The following is a 25564-nucleotide window of genomic DNA, read 5'->3' as shown; positions in this document are numbered from 1 at the left end:
TGCACAGTGGTTCGAGGAGTCACAGTGCGGCAGATGTACATTATGTAGAATCAATTGTACAAGTCACAAGCCCATTCTGACTTTGATGGCAGGTTTCGCCCTTTCACTGCAGCTAACAATTGCAAACAAGGGAATCCTCGCTGTAATAGTCATATTTCACTCACACCTGTCACCAGGTTCCCATCCTAAAATGATTACCCATTTTATATTCTGATGAAAAGACATTCAATCAAAACATTCACATTTTTTCACCCTCCACAGATACTGTGAGGCTTGCAGATTGTTTCCAGCAATTCAGATTTTTAGCAAACAGTTTTTAGTCATCTCCTCTCTCCAGAACCTGTCGCAATTCTAGTTTAAAAAACTAGCAGTTCAGCCAGTCTAGTTACTGAGGCTTCCCATTTCTCATCATTCCTCTCCAAGTAAAGCCAACAGGAACCTAACTATACACAGGGCAGAGAGAAGCCTGCTTGTAAAAATGTTATCTACTCAGACAAATCAAGCATCAAGTCCCATTTTGTCCAGAGCTAAGTGTTGCTGAATTATAATAGTTCTAAGAGGCAGCTATTTTTATTGAACTTGTACCTGACATAGAACCAAGTCAGCACTGACAGCAGCAATGGTTTACCATGTCTTAAAACCCCTTCATCAGCCAAATACAACATTTACAACATGCTAGTCTCCACAACTGATCAAATATTAAAATTATTGAACTGCATAAGAGAAATCTATTCCAAATGCATTTCACTTTGTCAATAGTCTCATTTTTAAGAGTTATTTTTGTGGTGCCATTTCACCTCATTACAAACCAGAAATCAATCACATACCCATCAATCATATTTATGTCCACTTAAACATTACAAACAGGCAGGAAAACCAACCTGAAACTGATTGTAACGAACATAGACAAATGGATACAAAATTGGTTTGTTGGTAGGAGACAGAGGTTAGTGGTGGTGGAGGGTTGTTTTTCAGACTGGAGACCTGTGACCAGTGGTGTTCTGCAGGGATTGGTGCTGGGTCCACTTTCATTTGTAATTTATATAAATGATTTGGATGAGGATTTAAGAAGCATGGTTCGTAAGTTTGTGGACAACACCAAATTGATGGTATTGTGGACAGTGAAGAGGATTATCTCAGATTACACAGGGATCTTGATCAATTGGACCAATAGGCTGAGGAGTGGCGGATGGAGCTGGAGGCATTGTATTTTGATAAAACAAACAAAGGCAGGACTTTTACAGTTAATGGCAAGGCACTAGGTAGTGACAGAGAGACCTGTTTGACAGGGACACAGATCTTTGAAGATTGCATCACAGGTAGACAGGGTGGTTAAGAAGGTGTTTAACATGCTTGCCTTCACTCTCAGACCTTTGAGTAAAGAGATTGGGATGTCATGTTGAGGCTGTACAGGATGTTGGTCAGGCCATTTTTGGAGTACTGTGGACATTTCTGGTCGCCCTCCTATAGAAAGGATATTATTAAATTGGAGTGGATTCAGAAAGATTTACCAGGACATTGCTGGGAATGGAGGTTTGAGTTATAACGAGAGGCTGGGACCTTTCTCACTGGAGCATAGGACGTTGAGGAGCGACCTTGTAGAGGTTTATAAAATCATGAGGGGCATGGATAAGATGAATAGAAAAGGTCTTTTCCGTAGGGTAAGGGGGTTCAAAAATAGAAGGCATATTTTTAAGGTGAGAGGAGAAAGATTTAAAAGGGACCTGAAAGCCAATTTTTTTCCACAGAGGGTGGTTCTTTTATGGAATGAATTGCTAGAGGAAGTGGTAGATGCAGGCACAGTTACAACATTTAAAAGATATTTTAACAGATACATGAATTGTAAAGGGATATGGGCCAAATGCAGGCAAGAAACACTAGCTTAGCTTGGGAAATTTGGTTGGCATGGATGAGTTGGACCGAAGGGTCTGTCTGGGTGCTGTATGACTCTGTGACTCTGTTACTTACTGGTAAACCAGGGACACCGGGCATTCCTGGATCTCCTTTGTACCCAAACGCCTGTGATGACAGCACCTCACCTGGTTCACCCTAATGCAGGAAGAGAAGAAACACAGAAAAGAGAAGTTAGACAAGTGAGCATGGAATTTTTACATAAAGAAGAAACAGATGAACAAGTCATATTTTAGAGCTTACCTTTTGGCCTGGAATCCCAGGGGGTCCCTGAAAAACATTCACAGATTATTAAAATGCTTTTGAGACTTACTTGTCAACTGCCACAGAATTTAATGCAATCAATATTTTCTTGGTACATGTGTCTCAAAGAGTTTAAACAGTACTTGGCTGTTACATCTTTAGGGAGCTTCCTTTCCCTCCTAGCTTTCATCCTTTCTTTGCGGCAGGGATTGACTTTTGCTGGGTGGACACACACACACCGCACAGACAGACAGACAAGCAAACAAGACATATCTGTCTGCAGTTAATGGTTTGGGTCTTGCAATCCATCATGGATTTATTGGTCACGGTCTGGGGAAAATGGCAAGTCCAGCAATTAAAAAAAGGGACAAATAGTCTAAACTGTCACTTGGGGTTGTTCTGATGCCTCTCCCAGTGACAGTTATCAATGAGACGTGTGAAGTCTATACCTGGCTGATTTATTACCCAGAGACACCAAGGTGAAGAAAATAACTAAGAAAGAAGTCTGTTTATCACAAATAAATAAAGAAACGTTTGGGCTGCACTTATTGCAGTTGGCAGGAGATACCTCCAAACAAGCTGGAAACAGAGTCTAGGAATGCTGAGCTGAGCCAATCATATATACATACTTCATAAAAATCTTCATGCCATGGTTGAGATGGGCAGATAACTACTGCTCCCACTGAATTAATTCAAGGTCACTCCACCTCTGCTCCCAAAGTTGTCACAGGATTCATTTTCACACTGCATTCACAAAAGTAAGCTGGAAAATCACCCAGCTGTTCAATTATTGACTGTGTCCTTCCAATTTGGAATTGTTTCTGGAGGAGGCACTATCTATCTAATGTTGGGTTGATGAACAATGATCGCAATGGAGGAGTACGGAACAATCTCGATTATCCGAATGAGACGGGCCGGGAGTATTTGGTTCAGATAACTGATGGTTCAGATAACTGATCTGATCATAAGCAAAGGAAGCATTTACGGGACCCTGAGATCTTGTTTGGATAATCTGACATTCGGATAATTGATGTTTGGCTAACTGAGGTTGTTCTGTAATTTCAATCAAATAAGGATCGCAGAAAAAAATAAATTTACTGTTAAAGCATGAGTTTCTCCCCCTTTGGAATGTCAGCAACATGTCATCTTTCCAAACACAATAGACATTGCCATGTAACAATCATTATATGGGGGCACTAACTCATGACACTATGCATGATGAAGGTTCCTATGATTATCCTTAGTAAGTGGAGTAAGGTACTGGGCTGTTTGGCTGATTGTGATCACAAAAAAATACGTTCTGATCTAGCTAGTGAGTCTGTTGAAGTGAACAAGATCTAGGCCTGGACTTTTCAATACAAAGGTGGTCTTGAGGTAGTGTAGATTGAAGTTGCACATCACTAACAACTCTGATATAGAGTCAGAGACTACAGTTTGGCAAACACGTTCCAAGTGTATTGAGGAAAATCTAAAACACAGTAAAGAGATTTACGATGTTTGTTAGAAGAAGGTTGTGCGCAGGGATGCATCATAAAGGACTGGAACCTATACTGTTTTCCATCTGAAATAACTGCACAGAGGCTGTTATCCTGTCACCAAGTCACCCTTCACTTGCTTGGCCAGCCAGCACAGAAGTCAGTTCCTGAACTGATCCAACAGCAGCAGCAGCAGTTACACACTGACTGTTACCCAGCCAGGACAGAGTCAGTTCCCTAATACTGAGGAGATTCTAACTCTGTTAGTTATATATTTGTTTTTCTGAGGGAACTCTAAATCTCCTGGTTATATATTTTTTCCCTACCCCCACTAACGCTGAACTGTGGTAGTGCTTATATTTTCCCCAGCACCCTTGTTGTGTGTGTTCAGGTGTCAGACACTGTGAAAGACACAAGGTGCACAAATCTTTATTCAATTTCCACCACCAGGAAGAAAGGAAACACCCGAGTGGCCAGTGACAAGCAGTGCCCTTCTCAGAGGGCAGTGCTGCGTGATCAAACAGTGAAGGGGAGGGCAGGGATTAAATCAAAATAGAGCCTCTCCTGGTTTTATACATATTTTTTCTTCTACTCTTTTTTTGTTTTTTTCTTTTTTGCTTATTTTTTCCCAGAACCCATGTTGTATGTGTACAGGTGTGAGACACAGTGAAAGACACAAGGTGCATGAATCTTTATTCAGTTTCCACCACCAGGAAGCAAAGAAACACCCGAGTGGCCAGTGACAAGCAGTGCCCTTCACATCAAAGGGCAATGTTGTGTGATCAAACAGTGTAGGGGAGGGCAGGGATTAAATCAAAATAGAGTCTCTCCTGGTTATATTGGTCAGCCAGGGCTTTCCTGATTATCCCAGGTTAACAACCATAATCAATGACCTCGTGTTCAATGATGTCAACCTGGTTCCTATCTCTATAAGAAACTGAACTGGACCAGCCATGTTTGTATTGTGGCTACAAAGGCAGGTCATAGGTTAGGAAATCTATAGTGAGTAACTCATCTGATGGTCCCCAGTGATTGTCCACCATCTACAAGGCACAAGTTTGGAGTGCGATGGAATACTCTCCACTTGCTTGGGTAAGTGCAACATTCAAGCAGCTGTTGAGGACAAAACAAGCCATTTGACCAGTATCCCATCCACAACCTTCAACACTCGCTTCCTCCACCTCCAACATAGTGGCAGCAGCAGTGTATCCTGACTACAAGGTATACTGCAGTAACTCATTGATACTCCTAAAAAGCACCTTCCAAACTTGAGACCTCTGCTACCTAGAGCATCAGAGCAACCAATGCATGAGAACACCACCATGTACTAGTTCTTCTTGTCACAAAGCTGGTCTTTATTTCTAAAAACTGTTCCTTTTCTCAAGGATACGGTGTCCTTGGTATTTTTCAGAGGGGTCATAAAACAGACCAGGCTCTGAATCGACTGATTTAGTATAGAGATGATAAGGGTATTCTGAGGCCTTTTCATTTATACATAAACAGGTGAGACTTTAGACCAAAGCCTTTATGTTTTAGAAGTGATCTGTATAATGAAAGGAGAGTGGTCAGTCTAAAAGCTGAAGTCTTGTTTGAGTTAGTTCAACAGTGGGCTGTGTGGAAACAGGCTGCTAGATTCTCTCTTTTTCTGCCCTTCTAACTTCAACCTGTAAGCCTCTGTTTTAGTTTTACTCTGTGTTTAAGGGATTTGTTTATTGGGACTGTTGTGTATTTTCGGAACAGCATAATTAAGACTAGTTTGGATAGACTGAGTTCTGTTGGTATTCTGTTCTTTATGTTTCATTCTATAATGAATACATTTTTGTCTGTTTTAAAACCTGGTAGTCAACCTGGCTAACTTACTCTGGGTAATTTTCACTGTACACTTACCAAAACAAAATGCAAAGCTACCTGCTTAAGAATGTTTCAGTGGTCTGCTCTAGGCCATAACACTCTCCCAGTTACAAACCATCCTGGCATGGATCTCACTGTTCATCCTCTGATGCTGGGTCCAAGATCTGGAATTCCCTCCTAACAGTACAGTGGGTGTTCCTACATCCCAAGGCCTGTAGTAGTTTAAGAAGATAGTTCACCAGCACCCAGCCCAGGGCAATTAACAATGGGTAATAAATACTGACCAAGCTAGGGCAATTAGGGATAGGTAGTAAACATTACCAACTAGGGCAATTATTGGTAGGTAATAAACACTACCAAGCTAGGGCAATTAGGGATGGGTTATAGACACTGACCAAGCCCGTGACACCCAAATTTCTTGAGCAAAATAAAAACTTTGACAGAGACATCATCAGAATGAAACTGATTTTTGATGACAATATCAAATTAGGAAAAAGAGCAGCGACTAAAGGAGAATGTAGGAGGTTAGAAGACAGAGTTTAACAGAGCAGGTGTGGAGATAGCTGATACGAACATAAGAGAGAAGGAGGAGCAGACCCTTCTGTCTTTAAAGTTCTGCCAGAAATGGAGCTGTGTTTCCTACTCCTCACCCCCTAAATAAAAGCAGCCAGCAAATTATACCTAAAGGGAACACCATCTAAGACACATTGACTTGACTGGATTTAAATTGGTCAATAGTTTCCCTTATTATTCCTAAGTATTGGAAAATCCCTTCAGCTGGGAATAAGGGAACAGCTGCAGGAATATCATGCTGAGGTCTACAGTAATCAAAAAAGCTGAAACAAGATTCACTGGAATATGATATCAAAAAAGATTGAGAGATTTTCACTGAGACACGGTTGGTTAAAGGGAACCCAGTCAAGGTTTTCAGTATCTATGTCCCTCAGCACTTTGAAGCTTTGGATCAACTTGCTGTTTTAGATCAATATTTCCTATTCTCTGGGATAAACAGGATCGAAGTTAGGACCACCAGCCACCTTAAGCTGAATGCAGTAAAACAAACACATCAGAGTCCGTGTGCAGTTATCTTATTTAACAGCGCAGATGATGTTTGGATTCACTTACTAGACGACCCTGTGCCCCAGGATGGCCAGGACCACCTGGAAATCCTCGTTCGCCCTGTGCAACAGAAATAAAAATCCACAGGCATTAGAAAATGTTTAAAAATCTGAAATGAGAAATGGCTAAAATAACTTGAAAAGAACGTACCTTCGTTCCATTACAACCTGGGATGCCTGGAGGACCCGGAGGACCATCCTGACCTGGTAACCCCTGGAAAATAAAATGGAAAATAAATAAATGATATGTTACTCGTGGCTAATTAAAAAAAAGGGGCAGTGTGTGCAGAAAAAAAAGGAAAGGACTACTTTTCCAGACAAGATCACATGTTTTATTCAATGTTTTCCACTCAGGAATGGCATGGCAAGAAAATGAACAATGTCAGTTGGGCCCTATGGGGCAAAAGCACCAGTGAGGAAATAAGCTGCCTGAAATGCTTATTTGTGTTTGCATGAGGCTATCCCAGACTGAAAAACCTCAGTTTACTTCATTCTTTTACAGGGCGTGCACACTGCTGGCCCATTGGCTGCCCATAGTGCTTTGAGGGCAGTTAAGAGTCAACGACCTTGCTGTGGGCTTGGAGTCACAAATAGACCAGACCGGGTAAAGACAGCAGATTGCTTCCCTCGAGGGCATGAGTAAACATGACAAAGCTGATGACAATCCATGATGGTCTCATGGTCACTTTTGCTGAAACTATTTTTCTTTCTTTTTTTTCTGATTTATTAAGAGAATTTCACTTTTTAGAAGAAAATATTCCTCTATGGGCATTGCCTGCTGGTCCAGAGTTTCTTGCCCATCCCTAGTAGCCCTTGAGAAGGTAGTCCTTAGCTAGCTTTTTGAACTGCTGTTACTGAGGGAGTTCTAAGATTTTGAGACCACACCCCGTCCAACAGTGAAGGAATGCCAATACAATTCCAAGTCAGGATGCCTTGGAGGAAACCATTCCAGGCATGATTCATCTGTGTTTCAGCTCCTTCACCTTTCCAGGTGGTGGAGGTCACAGTGGGATTCCTGTAGTGGGATTTGAACCCTGGGATTAACTTTGGTATCTGGATGACTAGTTCCATGACTTTAACACTATGCCCACCATCTCCCCGAAAATATCTGATATTTTTTGATGTACATGGGCTCTTTTCAAGTAACTGCAATCATTGGGCTAATCTCTTGATTTTTGCATTGCTGATTTTGAGAAACTAAATGAAAGGGACAAATATCATCCGTGTTACTATTCAATTGGGAAATGCATGCTTGCATTGTCAGGTGAGAAGCCTTTCGGTAAAGCCGCCATTTGATACTGAGTCACACAGTTCACAAAACAGAACAAATACAAGTAAAATGGCTCCATCATTTTGCTGTGAAAAGGAAGCCAAATTTGCTACTGCAAACATTTGAAGCAAACTTTGGACATTTACATTTAAAAGGCATCTGAATAGCAAAGGTTTAGAGGAATATGGACCAAATACTGCAAATAGGACTATATTAATTTAGAATGTCTGGTCGGGCATGGAAGAATTGGACCAAAGGGTCTGTTTCCATCCTGTGCAACTCCATGACTCTGAGTGGTGGGATATATGTTTTGCTGTTACTCCCACATTTCCCATGTGAAACCTAAGTGATGGTCCCAGATTCATCATCCTGCACAGTGCCAGAATTACACAGAATCAGCTGGACAGTATGTGAACCTGAATAGGGTGGACCAAATCTGCCGACAAAAAAACAAATCAGACGATAGCTGTATGGATGGAAAACCAAAGATCTATCAGAGCCTACAGCTTTGAGGTCCCAGTAAACATGAGATGAAACAGTGCAGCAAGTCTTCAGTTCACCATATTCAACGGGGGAGGAATTAAAAGTACACCTGGTCCTGAGGAGGCACAGAAAAGGATGTGGAGGGAGCTATGAGCAAACCAATATCCTGCCCTGTTACATTTTCTGAAAAGTTTTTATTTCATTAAATTGGATCTTAAGGCCAATTAAAAAAAAATTAAAACATTCTCATCAGATATCATTACTTTTAAAATCAATGAGGAAAGCACACAGTGAGACATTTCAAAAACTTTCAAGAAAGGTTGCTTTCATACTTACTGGAACACCAGGGGTTCCGGGAAAGCCTGGAAGACCTGGAGGTCCCTGTCAAACCATGAAACAAAGGTCAAGTGAACAGGATAAACATACGCCAGGATCATTTTGATAACCAGCTCATGAAGAGTCAACAAATGAACAGTTGTAAACGAGTCACTTGGTTACACGGTGCAGCATCCCCTCTAAACAGATGAAGATATGACCTTCACCTTGTAGTGCCCTCAGTGATGACATCACTGCCAGTGCAGCCATATTCCTGACACATGCTTAGCTTTCAAATTGTGGGCACAGCCCCTCTAACTCTCAAAGGGAGAGCCATATTAACTCAATATATCCATTCACAGTGGGTAGTGCTAGCTGAGACCAACATTTCACACAGAGGGGGGAAGCTATAAGAGCCCAACTTAGTCCATTGACAGATGGGATACTCCTAGTTCGCACTATTATTTAATAAAAGACAAGTATCAAGATTACACAAATCAATCACCAAAGGACAACTCAAAGGACACAACGGTACATTCACAAAGAGGGCATGTCAGAGAAGACAGCAACTCATTTACTAAAGGTTAGGTCCAGTGTACACAACATCCATACGTGGGAAGGCAGAGTACTTATCCAGACATACAGAACATACCAGGCCTTCACCAGCTTTGTAAATATCAAAGTCAATGTTCTCTCTTCAGGACGCTGACCTCTGTGTCATCACTCTGACCTTCCATTCCCCACCCATCCGATCGTGGAGAGAAAAGAGACTCTCCCAACATGCCGTCACTGAACTGCACTGTTTCAAATTTCCATGGAGGTCAGAGAGTCACTGACTCTTGGCCTCTGTCTGACAGGTCAGCTGGAGTGAGGAATTCAGTCTGGTTTTATCTATCTATGAGTGACAAGCAATTTAAACAGCTCTAGCCTCATTCCACTGTAAAACACAGCTGATGACTGTGCAATGAAGCCTGCACCATCGTGGATGTTCTGTGATATTTTCCGTGACATGGTACAATGTTTATGTGAGAATTACATACGGCTTAGTGAGTTTTGAGAAGATTTGTAGCTCAGGTTGAGGTTTTAGATATAGGTTTGCGTGCTGAGCTGTAAGGTTCATTTCCAGACGTTTCATTACCTTACTAGGTAACATCTTCAACGGACCTCATGCAAAGCAATGCTGAAAATTCCTGCTTTCTATTTATATGTTTGGGTTTCTTTGGGTTGGAGATGTCATTTCCCGTGGTGATGTTATTTCCTTGGTGACGTCACTTCCTGTTCCTTTTCTCAGGGGGTGATAGGTGGAGTCTAACTCGATGTGTTTGTTGATAGAGTTCTGGTTAAAATGGCATGCTTCTAGGAATTCTCGTGCATGTCTTTGTTTGGCTTGTCCTTAGGATGGATGTGTTGTCCTTCCTCATCCGTATGTGAGGATACTAGTGAGAAGGGGGTCATGTCTTTTTGTGGCTAGTTTGTGGCTAACCTACATCCATTACATAGGGCGTGTAACACCAGTGAGGCAGCTGGATGGTAACATGTTAAACTTACAGTAAAGCACAGGATGTTGTGGAGCCACTACAATATGCCAACAGGCAAGTGGCAAATCCTAATGCCCATTTCAAAACCTTTCTCACACTAAGAATCTTTCAAGTGGAATAGGAATTACACCCTTTCCTAAACAGAATGTATTGCATGATTACTGTGTGGTTGAGCTTCACAAAAGCTGCTGGCTTTGTGCTGGCTCCATTCTAACATAGCTGATGTGGGCATTGCATCTTTTCTACAGGGGCTGAGTGCTTACACACAACAGGATAGACACTTGTCAGTGTACACACATGGTATTGAAGAGGTTTGGCGCAGTAGTAGTAAAGTCCTATGGGCCTGAAGGTCAATTCAATCCCTCCCATCATGAAATTGTGTGATAAAATGTCCAAAGTCATGGGTTAAAGAACCTTTTACTTTCCACATAACAGCTGGTATAGTAACACTGGAACTGTGCGACTGTCGATCACCTCCCACATTTCATAACTGTGGTAAACCTTGATGTCAAAGTGTTTAATTTGGCACCACCTGAGGGTCAGCCTCTCCCAGGTCTCTGTCACTTACTCTTATTCCTTTAGGTCCTGAAAACCCAGGTGGTCCAGTGTCACCCTGAAACAAAAAGAGAAAATTGAAACATTTCTTGGTCCACAGATTGAAGGAATAACATGCCTCATGCCTTTAGCAGATCCAGGCAGGAATCAGGCCTGGCAGCCTACCGCCAATTGGAATCTAGTGCAGGCAGCCCACCACCAGTCAGATTCAAGGCCTAGCAGCTAACTGCCAATCAGACTCCAGCCCAATGACAATCAGAATCCCAGCCTGGCAGCCAACTGCCAATCATCACCTGGGCCTAGCAGCCTGCCGCCAAGCAGAATCTGGGCCTGGCAGCCTACTGCCAATCAGAATCCAGGTCTGGCAGCCTACTGCCAATCAGAATCCAGGCCTGGCAGCCTGTTGCCAATCAGAATCCAGGCTTGGCAGCCTGCTGCCAATCAGCTGATGACATGACATGGACTCTTAGATGAAGAATGGCTAAAGGTATGGGAGTCAGATGGCTACCAGGACCTGAGGGAAACAAACATCTGCGCTCCACTCCCCCTCCCAGTTCAAAAGACGATCAGAAAAAAAACAAGATTATCAGTTCAAATAACACCCGTCCCTGAGTTAAAAACATTTTAAGAACAAAAATCACAACTTCATTCATTCCCAGTGGTGTTCATTTGGTTGTACCTGAAATAATTCTACAGAGGCCAGCATCCATCACCAAGTTACCCTTTAGTCACATGTGGGGAGTCCCTGACACTGATCCTGCTTCCTCAGAGCCAGCTCTCAGAATGAACAGAACCCCAAACACCCTTTTTTCCCCCTTTTTTTGTCTTTTTGTAACAGTGAAGAACAACAAGTGTGCAAATCCTTTTTTTTATATTCCACCACCAGCAAGGAAGGAAACACCAGAGTGGCCAACGACAAGCAGTGCCCTTCTTGAGAGACAGCAATGCTGCGTGACCAAAAAAAAGTGAATGGGAGGGCAGGGATTAAATCAAAATAGAGTTGAAGGGGGAAACACTCCTGTTCTTTTTTTTTAAGGCAGCTCTCAGAGTGAACAGAAACACTCCTGTTTATTTAGTTTTTTTTTAAACTGCGGTAGTGCTTATTTTCCCCCCAGCACCCATGGTGTGTGTGTGCAGGTGTGAGACACAGTGAGAGACGCAAGGTGCATGAATCTTTATTCAGTTTCCACTACCAGGAAGGAAGGAAACACCCGAGTGGCCAGTGACAAGCAGTGCCCTTCACATCAAAGGGCAATGCTGTGTGATCAAACAGTGAAGGGGAGGGCAGGGATTAAATCAAAATAGAGTTGGAGGGGGAAACACTCCTGTTCTTATCTGTCAGCCAGGGCTCCCTGATTGGACCAGGTTAACAACCCCAATCAGGGAACTCATATTCCAGGAGGTCCACCTGGCTGACCACATTACAATCACTACAATACCAGACTCTTATGTACCCATTAAACCCTTGTGCACCCATTGACATTGAACGATCACACTAAGGTTGTGAGACAGAAAAACATCAAGCAACTCAAATACTTTCAGGAACTGGAACTTTCGAAAGTGAACTAACATAATGAGCAAAGGCTAGGCTTTCGATTAAACCTTCCATGTCAGGAATATTGGGAAAGCTGTTAGAAGGATGTAGGTGAAAACTCAATTTGCTATTGCATAAGTAACGAGAGAGTGCATATTGATGTATGCTGTAGTACCAAATATTGGTATCCTATGGTCAGGGTGGAGCGTTGACTATTATAAATAAAACAATTGATGCCACAAAGTGGGATTTGCAACCCTTGAAGAACACGATAACAAAAATACAAATCACAAATAAAATGTACAAATTAAAATTAACATTCCACTTCGGTTGGAGTACTGATACACTGCAGCACCCCCAAGGCACTCACTGGTCAGATGAGGCATGAAGCGTACTAGAGGACACAGTGTGCTCCCTTATCAAGGATACTCTGATGTGGACGTAACACCAAATGGGTGGCAGGCAGGCAGGCAGTGCAATCATCCCCTCTCTGCCTGATAAATCCTCTTTTCTACTATTGTATTATAACCAAATTAAACTACGCTATGGTGAAAGCCCCCTGGTGAGCACTGCAAGGTTATATTCAGAGGATGCTTCAATTAAACTATTATTATGGGTTCTGGGGGGAAATGATGATGCACTCCAGCCCCTGTGGTGCCCACCAAACTAACAGTGTGTCGTAAAACTAACCTCAGTTGGAGATTTGAATTTGATTTTTAAAACAGAATTAGCCTCAAGCACTGCCCAGAGTGAGCTGAGAGTGCGACCGTATATTCCTTCCTCCTACCTTAAGGCCTCTTGGTCCCGGTGGCCCCTCTGGCCCTGGGAAACCAGGTAAACCCATGTGGCCCTCCAGTCCTGGCAGACCCCTCGCACCCTGTAAGGAGAAATATCATGAAGTTCACATTTGGCCATTGGTTTCATACTGCATACTGAAACACACTCCTTCAATCACACAAGGAAACGCCTGTTATTATTTGGTTCATTATGCCCTCTATTGTTTGGAACTAACTCCAATTTCTGACTGCATTCCACCGAAACAGCAGAGCGCGAGCAATTGATGAGCGGCTTGTTCACGGGGACTGACGGCAGTGGCACATTTGGACAAGTTGGAGTTACCATCGGTTGTTGCAATGTGCTGCTGCATGACCTCATTCCAATTCAGTGTACAGTTCCCCTCTGTAGGAGAGAGCTGTGCGGAAGAGGGGGAATCCAGGAATTCTGACTGTACACACAGCTTTATGTCTGGATATGAAATCTCCGGTGGGAGATAGGTGCAGTGGGATGAAAGTTAAAAATCACACAACACCAGGTTATAGTCCAACAGGTTTAATTGGAAGCACACTAGCTTTCGGAGTGACACTTCTTCATCAGGTGATAGTGGAGGGTTCGATCGTAACACAGAATTTAAAGTCTCCTTTAAGCTACTCTTCACCTGGTTGCTAAGAGACAGCAGGTAGCCATGACAACAGCCTGCTGAGCCTTCTCCCACCAAGGCAGTGACGATGACTGAGAATTCAGCTAGGGAGTGGAAGAGGACGCAAAGTGTTCTGAGGAATATGTGCTTCACTCTACCAAGATGTCCCAGACAAACAGTGGGGTACAAACCTCCCTCGGGATTTAGAAAAACAAGCACTTCTGCCAGAATTACTCTTCCAATCACTTCGAAAGACTTCCAGTCTTCATTAACTTTCATTCATTGTCCATCTGGGACTGGTAGAAAGTGAGGACTGCAGATGCTAGAGATCAGAGCTGAAAAATGTGTTGCTGGAAAAGCGCAGCAGGTCAGGCAGCATCAAAGGAGCAGGAGAATCGACGTTTCGGCATTAGCCCTTCTGCAGGAAAGCCCTTCCTGAAGAAGGGCTAATGCCCGAAACGTCGATTCTCCTGCTCCTTGAATGCTGCCTGACCTGCTGCGCTTTTCCAGCAATACATTTTTCATCTGGGACTGGTGATGAGCAGCTGAGGTTGGTGAATGATTCAGTAGTAGTGAAGTCATGGAAACGTCACGTGAAGTTGTGTTATGCAGAGGGAAGTCAGGGCCACTTGATATTGAGGGAGAGGTTCAGAGAGGAGGAGAGGGCACTGAGATCACCAAAGTCATTCAGTACTAAGGCTGAGAAAAGGAGGGCGAGGGAAAATTTCATGCTGGGGTTGGGAAGATTTTCAACTCGAGGCCAAGGATGGGCTAAGGTGGAGTTATTGAAGGTGGATCAGAGTTTGGGGAGAGACCAGTGTGTTTCTTTAACCAATCAAGTCAATGTTACCCATTTGGGCAGGGCAGGTGGTGGAAAGTGCAGCCAGATGGACATGAGACAACATGACCACGCAAAGTGGTTTCATCTTTATTGGGAGATTACTGCCACATGAGTGCCATCTGGTGGAATATGTCTGCACTGCACTGTATTGGAACCTGTGAGGGTTCAGACGGTCTGTAAAAACACAACACTCAAGGCCTGTACGATTTTACAAACACCATAAGATATTACCAAGCAGCAAGTAATATTGCGAGAGAGGCAGATGACTGCATTAAGCCCAGGGATGAGTCAGTTTGTCAGCAAGTTGGCTATCCTGCTAAGTTTCTGCTCTTGTGATTCATTGCTGATACACACATGATGGGCTGAAGGGCCTCCTCTATACCATGATAGTTCTGTGATTCTGTGACTTTCTGGGGCAGACATGGTGGCAAAGCAGCACAGGTTGAAGTTTAACGAAGTAAAACTGGTGACAACAGGTACTGCGAACAAGGAAATGCCAGGCACCTTCTCAAAGAGATGGAAGAGGAGACTTTGTCATATGACCAGGAAGCACTTGGCCATTGCCACTGTAGCTTGAACCCCAGTGCAGGCTGAACTTATAGCAGGTAGTGAAAAAAGAGTGATCTTCTCAGGATGCATGGTCCTGATTAACTCTCTGTGCTGGACATTGGCTCAAATGGCCTGACCATATCTCGCTTTTCAACCAACACAAAGAATGGCCACTTCTGAGGGACTGAGGAACTGTCAGTGTGGAATGAGAGGGGCAGGGGAAGCATTCTAAATGAACACTGCTTCATGAGCGAGAGAATCTCAAGGAAGCATCAGGTACTTTATGGTGAAAATGTGCAAAAACGTAGCATCCTGCAGTCTGAGAACGGAAAACTATTAGAACAGCAGAACTGTCCGTGGTCTTACACGCAGGAAGGTAAGTATATTTAAATCAAATTCAAGCCTGCACTTGTAGTGAGAGGCTCATTTCAATTAATCCACTCCTTAAAACTCACACTCCACTGATTACTAGCTCCCTATTTTTATACACCCAATTGGCACCCAATATACCCATAGCCTGCCAATGACAACATGGGTGATTTACTGGTGGCAATTATTAGATGAAAACATGCCACAGGTGATTGAGGGAAAAAACAATCATTTAGCTGTGTAACGGATAGAAAAAGGGCCCCTGTGGTGTTGTAGTAGTCCCTACCTATGAGCCTGGAGGCCTGAGTTTAAATCCCACTTGGTTCAGGTGTGTGTAATAACATGGCTGAATGGGTTGATTAGAAAATACCTGTTGCTGTCACCTGTTCCCACATTCTGTCAGGTCTCAGGCATTCCTTCAGATACATTTGACGATAACACCCTGTTGTACTGATTCACAATGAAGGGGAATCTTCCTCTGGTCCCATGCCAATTCTGACAGAGCTGCCCAAGGGAATGCTCCACCTGGTGGGCAAAGCCTGTGTCTGCAAATTCAGGGCAAAACTGACTTTGGAAGGTATTCAACTACTCAATTAGAAAGACATTTGGACAATATATGAAGGAAAGAAGAGAGAGGTGACTGTGACCCAGAATTAGCTGGCATTATGATAGTGAGGTCAAGTTTACTGTGACTTTCACAACATTACAATGTTTTGTCTGGAAGAAGCTTAACCATAGGATACTAATGTGTTCATTCAATATTGCGTCTTGATTGTCCCTTTCCATTATACATTCAGTGGGGGCTGCTTTTCTGAAGAGGTGGATGCTTCAGGTCAGTGAAAAGTGGTGCACTGTTTTCCTGGGAAGAGCCTCCAAACTCACTTTACTTACCTCCCCAGGAACAGGGTTTTAGAAACCTACCTTTTCACCTTTCACTCCACTGCAGTCGCAACCTGAGGCTGGCGCACACCCATGACAAGCCTGAAAAAGATAAATAATAGGTTTTTTAATGACCAGAACTACAGAATGCAAAAAAGCTGTCATCTCAATTCAAACAATTCTGTTGATGTGAGGAGTGAGCATCATCATTCATTGATACAAACTGTTAACCAGCTCCTATTGAACAGATCAGAAAACCTGTATGCACCTGCTAGTTAGATTTCCTTGCTAATGCTGGAATGTTTTGACTTTGGTAAGTACTGTACCTGTCAGAGATTCCCTTTGTTATGACCCACTTGGGAAAGTGTTCTGCTTCTCAAGCCTCATTACTTGCAGAGCCACTTCAAATGTTATTGATTCAAATGAAGCTTGCAGATATCCCTATTTCCCTCTGTTGTAATTAACAGAATCACTCACCAGCTCCCTGTACTTAACAAGAACCACCTTTTGTTATAAATAAGCACATTCTAATCATAAGTAAACTGCTATGAACCATCAAAAGAGTCATAGAGTTATGCCGGACAGAAACAGACCCTTCAGTCCAGTGAGTCCATACCAAACATAATCCCAAACCAAACTGGTCCCACCTGCCTGTGCTTGGCCCACACCCCTCCAAACATGTCTTCTTCATGTAATTACACAAATGTCTTTTAAACTGCACCCACATCCACTACTTCCTCTGAGAGTTCATTCCACACATGAACCACTTTCTGTATTAAAAAAAACTGCCCTCAGGTCTTTTTAAAATCTTTACCTTCTCACCTCTAAAATATGCCCCCTAGTCTTGAAATCCCTCATGCTCGGGAAAAGATACTTGCCATTCATTTTATCTATACTCCTCATGATTTTATAAATCTCGATAAGGTCCCCTCTCAATCTTCTAGTGAAAGAAGTCCTAGCCTTTCCAATCTCTCCTTCTGGTTGAACCCTCCATTCCATTCAACACATGATCCTACTGAGACGCTGTACATATACATACAGACACAAACAAAAAAAACACTGGTTTTATGGGTGGAGAAAAAAATTGAGAAACACAGTTCAATATCACCAGTCCACAGGGCTCATTTACATGTTCCTTCTGAATTGCTGGGACTTATTGTTTTGCAATGTCCTTTTCTCTTAGCTCTTTCAGTTTTTTGCACAAAGTAGAGGGTGATTGACACATTGTTAAGAAGACATTTGGTGTGTTAGCTTTTATTGGTAGAGGGATGGGGTTTCGGAGCCATGAGGTCATGTTGCAGCTGTACAAAACTCTGGTGCGGCCGCACTTGTAGTACTGCGTACAGTTCTGGTCACTGCATCACAGGAAGGATGTGGAAGCTTTGGAAATGGTTCAGAGGAGATTTACTAGGATGTTGCCTGGTATGGAAGGAAGGTCTTACGAGGAAAGGCTGAGGGACTTGAGGCTGTTTTCATTGGAGAGAAGAGGTGATTTAATTGTGACATATAAGATAATCAGTGGGTTAGATAGGGTGGAAAGTGAGAGCCTTTTTCCTTAAATGGTGGTGGGCAGCATGAGGGGATATAGCTTTAAATTGAAGGATGATAGATAAAGGACAGATGTCAGAGGTAGTTTCTTTACTCAGAGAGTACTAGGGGCGTGGAAGGCACTGCCTGCAACAGTTGTAGACTCGCCAACATGAAGGGCATTTAAATGGTCATTGGATAATCATATGGATGAAAATGGAATAGCGTAAGATAGATGGGCTTCAGATTGGTTTCAGAGGTTAGTGCAACATCGATGGCCGAAAGGCCTGTACTGCGCTATAATGTTCTATGTTCTGTATTAACTACAAAGTTCATTAGCTACTGGTTAAGGACAACAGCTTACAGCAACTGGTAGGAAGAAAATTTAACATCCTTCAGGCTTCAGGTATTTTTACTTCAGAGAGAGACATAACCTACCATCCAAATAGTCCGAAGGCTTCTCACTCTATCTTTCATACCCACACGCTGTCTGTTACGCAGGAACCAATCAAGGAATTGTCATCAGGCTGGTGACTATGGGGTCTACAACTGGTCACAATTGCATAAACCAATCAGCTACTTGTTGCAGGACAAATAATTCTCTGCACACACCCCTCTCTGCCTTGCTGCCTACAAACATCTCTCCGTACAGCTTGACGAAAGCAGTACCCACACACAATGAACTTTAGTAACTGATTTTGAAAAGTTCAGCATTTTCATCCACAATCCTGGTTTTTAAAATAGTCTTTTTTTTTTCCATTTTCGTCCACCATCAAAGAATACAGCAAGTAAACGATATGGTCTCGTTGCAATCACTACAATGTCCATCTTATAGGTGGACATCCAGGCAATAAATGTTTAAATGCAAAAAATGTTTTAACATAAAAGCTGAGTACATGAAAGAATCTAAATATTAGTTTGTGTTCTACCCCTGATTCTCGCTCCTCCTCTCACAAAGCTGATGCTTCATTGCAAGCCACTGGTGCCAAGGTACAAGCACCCTCAGGTACCAAGGGGTCTGAGTTTCATTGCTGAGCCTGGCAGAGAGCTCGAGGGAAGCAAGGCAGCAACACTGATTTAGCCTTTGCTCAGTTTTAATGTTTATACAATATCAGCCACTCAGATCACTGGAGCTCAACTGCAAGTTACAAACAAGCAAAAAGACTGGCAATTATACAGCACCTTTCACTACCTCACATTGTCCTGAAACACCTTCCAGCCAATGAACTGGTTTATGGCCAATGACTTTTGGATTGTAAACTGCAGCAAGCAATTTGCACACAGCAAGCTCCCTCCCAAAGTGAGATTGACTAGATACTGTGTTTGTGTGATATTACAGTCGAGGGACCAATGTTGCCTGCGACACCAGAGAGAACACCTTTTCTTTGAAATGCTGCAACTATTTAACATCAAGAAACAAATGGGCCCTCATTTTATTATCTCATCTGAAAGACAGAGCCTCTGTTGCTGTGACACTTGGTTAGCGCTGCACTGGAGTGCCAGCCTAGACTGTGTACTCAAGTCGCGAGAGTGGGACTTGAACCTAGAGCTTCTTGGTTCAGAGGTGATGGTGCTAACCAAGGAACTTATTACTGGCTTTCAGAGGGATGTTATTCATGCCCCCCGACACATTAACAGCACAAAGGTGGAATGAATGGAGAGTGTCAAGCTTCTGGGAGTGGCCATCCACAGGTTTCTTGGACTCTTCAGGTGGACGGATTGGTTACAAAGGCCCAACAATGTCTCTTCTTCCTCAGGTAGCTGAGGAAATTTGGCATGACGGTGAATATCCTTGCCAATTTTTATAGTTGTGCCATCGAGAGCATTCTGTCTGGATGTATCATTATCTGGTACGGCAACTGTACCATTCGAGATCAGAGACAGTTACAGAGAGTGGTGAACTCTGCCTGGACAATCACAAAGGCCAATCTCCCATCTATAGAATCCATCTACCAGGCCCATTGTCAAGGAAAGGCCGCCAGCATTCTCAAAGATCCATCCCACCCTGGCAATGTTTTTCTACAACCTCTACATCGGGGAGAAGGTACAGAAGCCTGAATGCACACACCACCTGGTTTCGAAACAGTTTCTACCCTACTGTTGTTAGAATACTGAATGGACTCACAAACTCTTAACATTTAACTGTACCTGTGTTTTTGCTTTGTCGCTGTTTACCTATTATTTACTATCTATGCTACTTAACTCTGTGATCTGCCTGTATTGCTCGCAAGCCAAAGCTTTTCACTGTGCCTCGGTACACGTGACAATAAATTCAATTCAATTCAATTCAATTCACTGGAGCATCAGAGGCTGAGGGGTGATCTTACAGAGGTTTACAAAATCATGAGGGGCATGGATAGGATAAATAGACAAAGTCTCTTCCCTGGGGTGGGGGAGTCCAGAACTGGCAAGCATAGGTTTAGGGTGAGAGGGGAAAGATATAAAAGAGATCTGAGGGGCAACGTTTTCACGCAGAGGGTGGTACGTGTATGGAATGAGCTGCCAGAGGAAGTGGTGGAGGCTGGTACAATTGCAACATTTAAAAGGCATCTGGATGGGTATATAAATAGGAAGGGTTTGGAGGGATATGGGTCGGTTGCTGGCAGGTGAGACCAGATTGGGTTGGGATATCTAGTCGGCATGGACGAGTTGGACTGAAGGGTTTGTTTCCATGCTGTACAGCTCTATGACTCTAATTAACACTACCCTTGCCTCCCATGGCATAGCAACAGATAAGGAAGAACACTGGGTGGGACTGGTTAATAATTATGGACTGTGGATGGATCTGGGATCAGCAAGCTGAGTCAGCCACTGTCCAACCGCACAGTGGAATTACGCACTGTCTTGTCAAATCAGTGATTTAGCAAATCAGAGAACAAGGAGGATCATGACTGATACCAACCTCAACTCCACATCGCGTTTCATCCCCATATTCCTCAATGCCCTTAAAGCCTTAAAGTTTATGGCGCCTCTCCTTGAATATACTCAAAACTAAGCACACACAACTCTTTCAGCTCGAGAATTCTAAAGATTCTTTGCCCTCTGAGGAAGAGAATTCTACTCATCTCAGTCCTAAATGGCCACCCCTTATCCTTTGACCCCTAATTCTAAACTCTCCAGCCTGGAAATAGTTTCCTGGCCTTGACTCTTATCACACTGTTGTATGTTTCAATGAGATCACTTCTCCAGAAGGGGTAGGAGCAGAATTAGACCACTCAGTCCATGAAGTTTGCTCCACCTTTCGATCCTGGACGATAAACTTTCCTTCCTTCTCTAAACTCCGGAGTAGAGAGCCCAAACAATTCAGCCTCTCTCCAAATCTCAGTCATCTCATTCCAGGAATTAACTTTGCAAATCTTTGCTGCATTCTGTTTGGATAAGGACACCAAAATTGCATGTAATATTCAAGATGTAGCCTCACCAAAGCTCAAAATAACTGCAGCAAGATCTCCTTACCATTATACCACAATCTGACAAGTTAATGCTTCTTCAAAAGACATGGATATCTCTGCAGCATCCTTACAATCTCCTCACGGCCTACTTGTTATCATTAGCAAACTTGGACACATAAAATGGGCCCCATCATCAAAGTCATGGATTATCGATTGTGAACAGCCAATGATCTTCACAACTCTGCACTGCTTAATGTGATCTACTAATTCCTGCTCTGTTGTCTTTCCATTAACAATCCTCAAATATTACCTTCAATCCCATGAACAAACCTGGTCATCAATGCCTTCTGAAAATTAAATTACACTACATCCTCTACTCATTAAACCTTTAAAAACCTTAAGGGGTGTGTCAAGGAAGATGTTGTCAGTGCCAGTTACATTGTGTTGATTAGAAAGGGATGAATTAGGATTGAAAGTTTAATGAAATGTCTTGCTTTCATTTCCCCAGTTATTCTCACTGATGAAGGAGGAGGATGTAGACAATTGCACCACCCAGTGGACGGAGGATTGATTGAAAAGTTCTTTCATGAATGGACACCACACAACAATCAACAGACAGGAGTGTTCCCTCCCAGTTGGAGAACACTTCAGCGGTCCAGGACATTCAACCTTGGATCTTTGGGTGATCATCCTCCAACACGGACTTAAGGACGTGCAACAGCGAAAAGTGGCCGAGTAGAGGCTGATAGCCAAGTTTGGTGCCAGTGGGGATGGCCTCAACTGGGACCTTGGGTTCATGTCACACTACAGGTGACCCCATTGCACTGTACACACACACAGACAGACACAGACACATAGACACTCAAACACACACAGAGACTCCTACACACACACATACACTCATACAGACACACACACACTCTCCTACAGACCCATACACTCACTCTCTCATACGCTCACACATACACTCCCACACCAACACACACACCCTCTCACAGACTTATACACCTTTACACTCACACTCACACACATACACACACTCTCTCACAGACACTCATAATCCCCCCCCACATGCACACATACACATATACGTTTGTGTGGTGAATTTGTACTTGCAGAATTACATTTTACTTTGCTCAAAAACTGCGTGAATCCATGTAAGATTCCGTAAATCCATTTCTTAGATTAGAATCAGTCTGACCATTGTGGCACAGACAGTCTCACACAGGGAAGCGCACACCTTAAATGCATTATCTGGGCCGACATGACACCAATTGTTAAAGTTCACTTGAGAATGTAACGTTTAAATGTTCTGTGATTTACATATGAAAGAACTGAAACCAACATGCTCACTCTAAAAGATGAGACTTAACAAACAATCCAGGTCTTTTTCAATCTACAATTTCAGTTACATCACACTGTAAACATTTGCTATAAATTCTGTGTCTTACGATCTTATGCTCCACAACCACCTGATGAAGGAGCAGCGCTCCGAAAGCTAATGCTTCCAAATAAACCTGTTGGACTATAACCTGTTGTTGTGTGATTTTTAACTTTCTCATCAAAGTGTTCCTATGGGCAGCCTTGTGTGGCAGTTTATTCAGAGACACCCCTGTCTGGATGAATAGCGGTCACACATCGCTTGGTCATCATATCCTGGAGTATGACTTGAACTTGGAATTTCTCAGAGGCAGAGATGCAATCCATTGTACAACAAGATCTCCCTCACCGCAGATATATTACCAATTAATCGAAATGATGGATCATTGACAATGGAGCTCTTAGCTAATGTCAGAGCAGCACAACAGTTCGTGGTGTACCTGGAGTGCACCACCATTACCACCATAACGAACCTAATAGTCATGGTGTTGCCTGGATTCAGTCACAGGCTCAGAGATAAACAGGTAGCATGTTAACCCAGTGGTCCAGTGCTTTGGTCAAACGTAATCAACATTTTAAATCAACATCTAAAAGATTAGTCACTTTAAGCTCTATCTCACAAATGCTTTGCTGTCAATGCAGTGTAGATTTGACATTTATCTTTGCAACTTATACCACCCGGTGGTCACAAGTTGAAGTGCAACATGACAACACTATCAGAAATGGGTGAACAACCTTAGCTTCTAATTCCAGTGTATAATATGTCAGACAACTGTTGTCCATGGTGATTTCAGGCAAAACTAATGTTTTCTATCCTGACAGAAGACACGCACCTTTCTGTCTCTCTCACTTCCACTCCAAGATATCCTGGCACCAACCAAGTGTCATGTATTTGGGCTTATCTATCAGGTTAATGGGACGTATTACCTTTTACCTAGGTTAATGGGGCCGACAACTTTGCTATTTCAAAAGGTCAAGAATCGCAAGCATATCTTCTGCTGTTTATTCTTTCATGGGATAGGCAGCATTCGTTGCCTATCTTAAATTGCTCTTGAGAAGGGGGAATGAGCCACCTTCTTCAGAGGCTTTTTCCCATGATGAAAAGGTCAACTGCAACAGGGCACAGGTGCAAGGTGAGAGGGGGAAGGTTTAGAGGAGAAATGCAGAGAAATGTTTTTCACAAAGATGGTAGGTGCCTGGAATGCCAGTGGAGGCAGGCACATTAACAATGTTTAAGGTGTATCTTGATAAACAGGTGAACGGAAGGTGACCAGAGGGATAGATACTGCGCATGAGCAATTAGTAGAGGGTCTAAATAAGGAATAAGAATCATCAAGGTTTGGTGGACTGAAGGGCCTGTAACTGTATTGTCTTCTTGAGGTCTTTAGGGTGTAGGTATGTGACCATAGCTATATTGCATTCTTGAGGTCTTCATGGTGCAGATATACATAGAGTGCTGCTCGTAGGATTGTGCCCCAACAATAGTGAAGGAATGACGATGCAGTATTCTGTCAGGATGTTTAGGAATGTGAAGGACCCAGAAAAGAAGACAAGAAAACAAATAGGAGAGGGGAATACAGGAGATAGAGGATTTAGAATGTCAGAACTTTTAGCATGAGATGTTTAATTGCTTAAACACTTAATTGTTTTAATTTTATTAAGTTAAGCAGATTTTATATTTATCTTTATGAAATCTGAAAAAATTGCTTTACCTTGTGCTTTAAACCTACATTGAGACACTGCAGTACCTTAAGCCGTCATGTCTGTACATACACTGTATATGAGGCTGCTTGTCTGTAAGTAAACCTTTTCAACTCCTTTTATTTTGTAATACTCCTTCAATTTACACCTGTACATATCAGGTTATCCAACTCAGCTCTCTAGTGCAATGTGGAAGGCCTCTCTCTTCACATGCTCATTCTAAATTGGTGTCTCCTGATCTATTGATGTCAAAGTCATAAGATTATTGACATCACCGGAATCCCATGATATCACAACCTCAGCTGTGAGATTTAAACCCAAGCTATATTTTTGCTTCACTGACAGTTCAATTCCCAGATACATTCTCCGCGGGACACAACTGCTTATCTTTCCTTTTTTGGGTAGTCTGCAGTTTCACCTGGATGACCACACTCAGCTTGTGGAATCTGAATGTCCAAGGACATAATCACAGATAATCAAACTAATTCTGTACAGTTAAAAGTAACATGGGAAAACTTTACAGCAAATGATTCATTTTTTTCAGGTCTGGGAAATCTTGCTCCCATTACCTTCCTCCTAAACCAAAACAAACCACTGGTACACTCAGGAAGTTAATAATTGCTCACCTGGACTAACAGAAGTGCAAGCTATAATTAAATGTAACATATTGAAAGAAGTAGTTAACCACAGCTGCCTGTACTCTGCCCACTGAATTCTGTATCACGTAACAGGCTTGTTACTTCGACGCTTTGTAGCTTCAATGGTCTTTGAAGAAGGAGGAAGAAGGTGAGACAAAAAGAAAGAATAAACGAGAACAAAACAGGAATGGAAGAGAAAGAAAGAATGAAAGTGAGAAATCAAGAATAAATAGAAAGAAAGTGAACTGCTCAGTTCAATCTAAGTGACATTATACAATGAACTATTTTATAAAGGTGATTCAGAGACAAAATGAAAGGTACCTTTGATGATTGGAGAGAGTGCCTGGTTTCTGGCATTCCCCCCTGTTTCTTGTTAAATACTCAAAACTATACAGAGATGATGTAGATGATGACTTGCTCCTTGGTAAATATTGCTACTGAGTGAGCATGAGGATTTTTACATCCTCAGCAGAATTAGCTCTTTTCTAGTCCTGTGAACCTATATGTCCCATCATTGAGCATATTTAGACCATTTGTTAAACCTTGTGCCCCATGTGTGAACCTGTTCAGATTTGCTG

General features: G+C 42.7%; 1 protein-coding gene across 3 annotated transcripts in view; it reads right to left on the bottom strand.

Moving 5' to 3' along the window:
- col4a5 (collagen, type IV, alpha 5 (Alport syndrome)) overlaps positions 1–25564 on the bottom strand; it is a 259440-nt gene that overhangs the window by 151072 nt on the left and 82804 nt on the right. For all 3 annotated transcript variants that reach the window (XM_087991900.1, XM_043705036.2, XM_087991901.1), the window contains 8 exons: positions 16391–16450; positions 13081–13170; positions 10773–10817; positions 8688–8732; positions 6750–6812; positions 6606–6659; positions 2155–2181; positions 1969–2049 (listed from right to left, as the gene is read on the bottom strand). In XM_087991900.1, the coding sequence (XP_087848026.1) occupies positions 1969–2049; positions 2155–2181; positions 6606–6659; positions 6750–6812; positions 8688–8732; positions 10773–10817; positions 13081–13170; positions 16391–16450 (465 nt within the window). The remainder of the gene's footprint in view (positions 1–1968; positions 2050–2154; positions 2182–6605; positions 6660–6749; positions 6813–8687; positions 8733–10772; positions 10818–13080; positions 13171–16390; positions 16451–25564) is intronic.

This window comes from Chiloscyllium plagiosum, unplaced genomic scaffold (assembly GCF_037043375.1).
Source record: "Chiloscyllium plagiosum isolate Xiang-an unplaced genomic scaffold, Cpla_swu_hap1 HiC_scaffold_11, whole genome shotgun sequence".
Classification (NCBI taxonomy): Eukaryota; Metazoa; Chordata; class Chondrichthyes; order Orectolobiformes; family Hemiscylliidae; genus Chiloscyllium; species Chiloscyllium plagiosum.
Note: the sequence above shows the minus strand (reverse complement) of the source record. Positions and strands in the feature narration are given on the sequence as shown.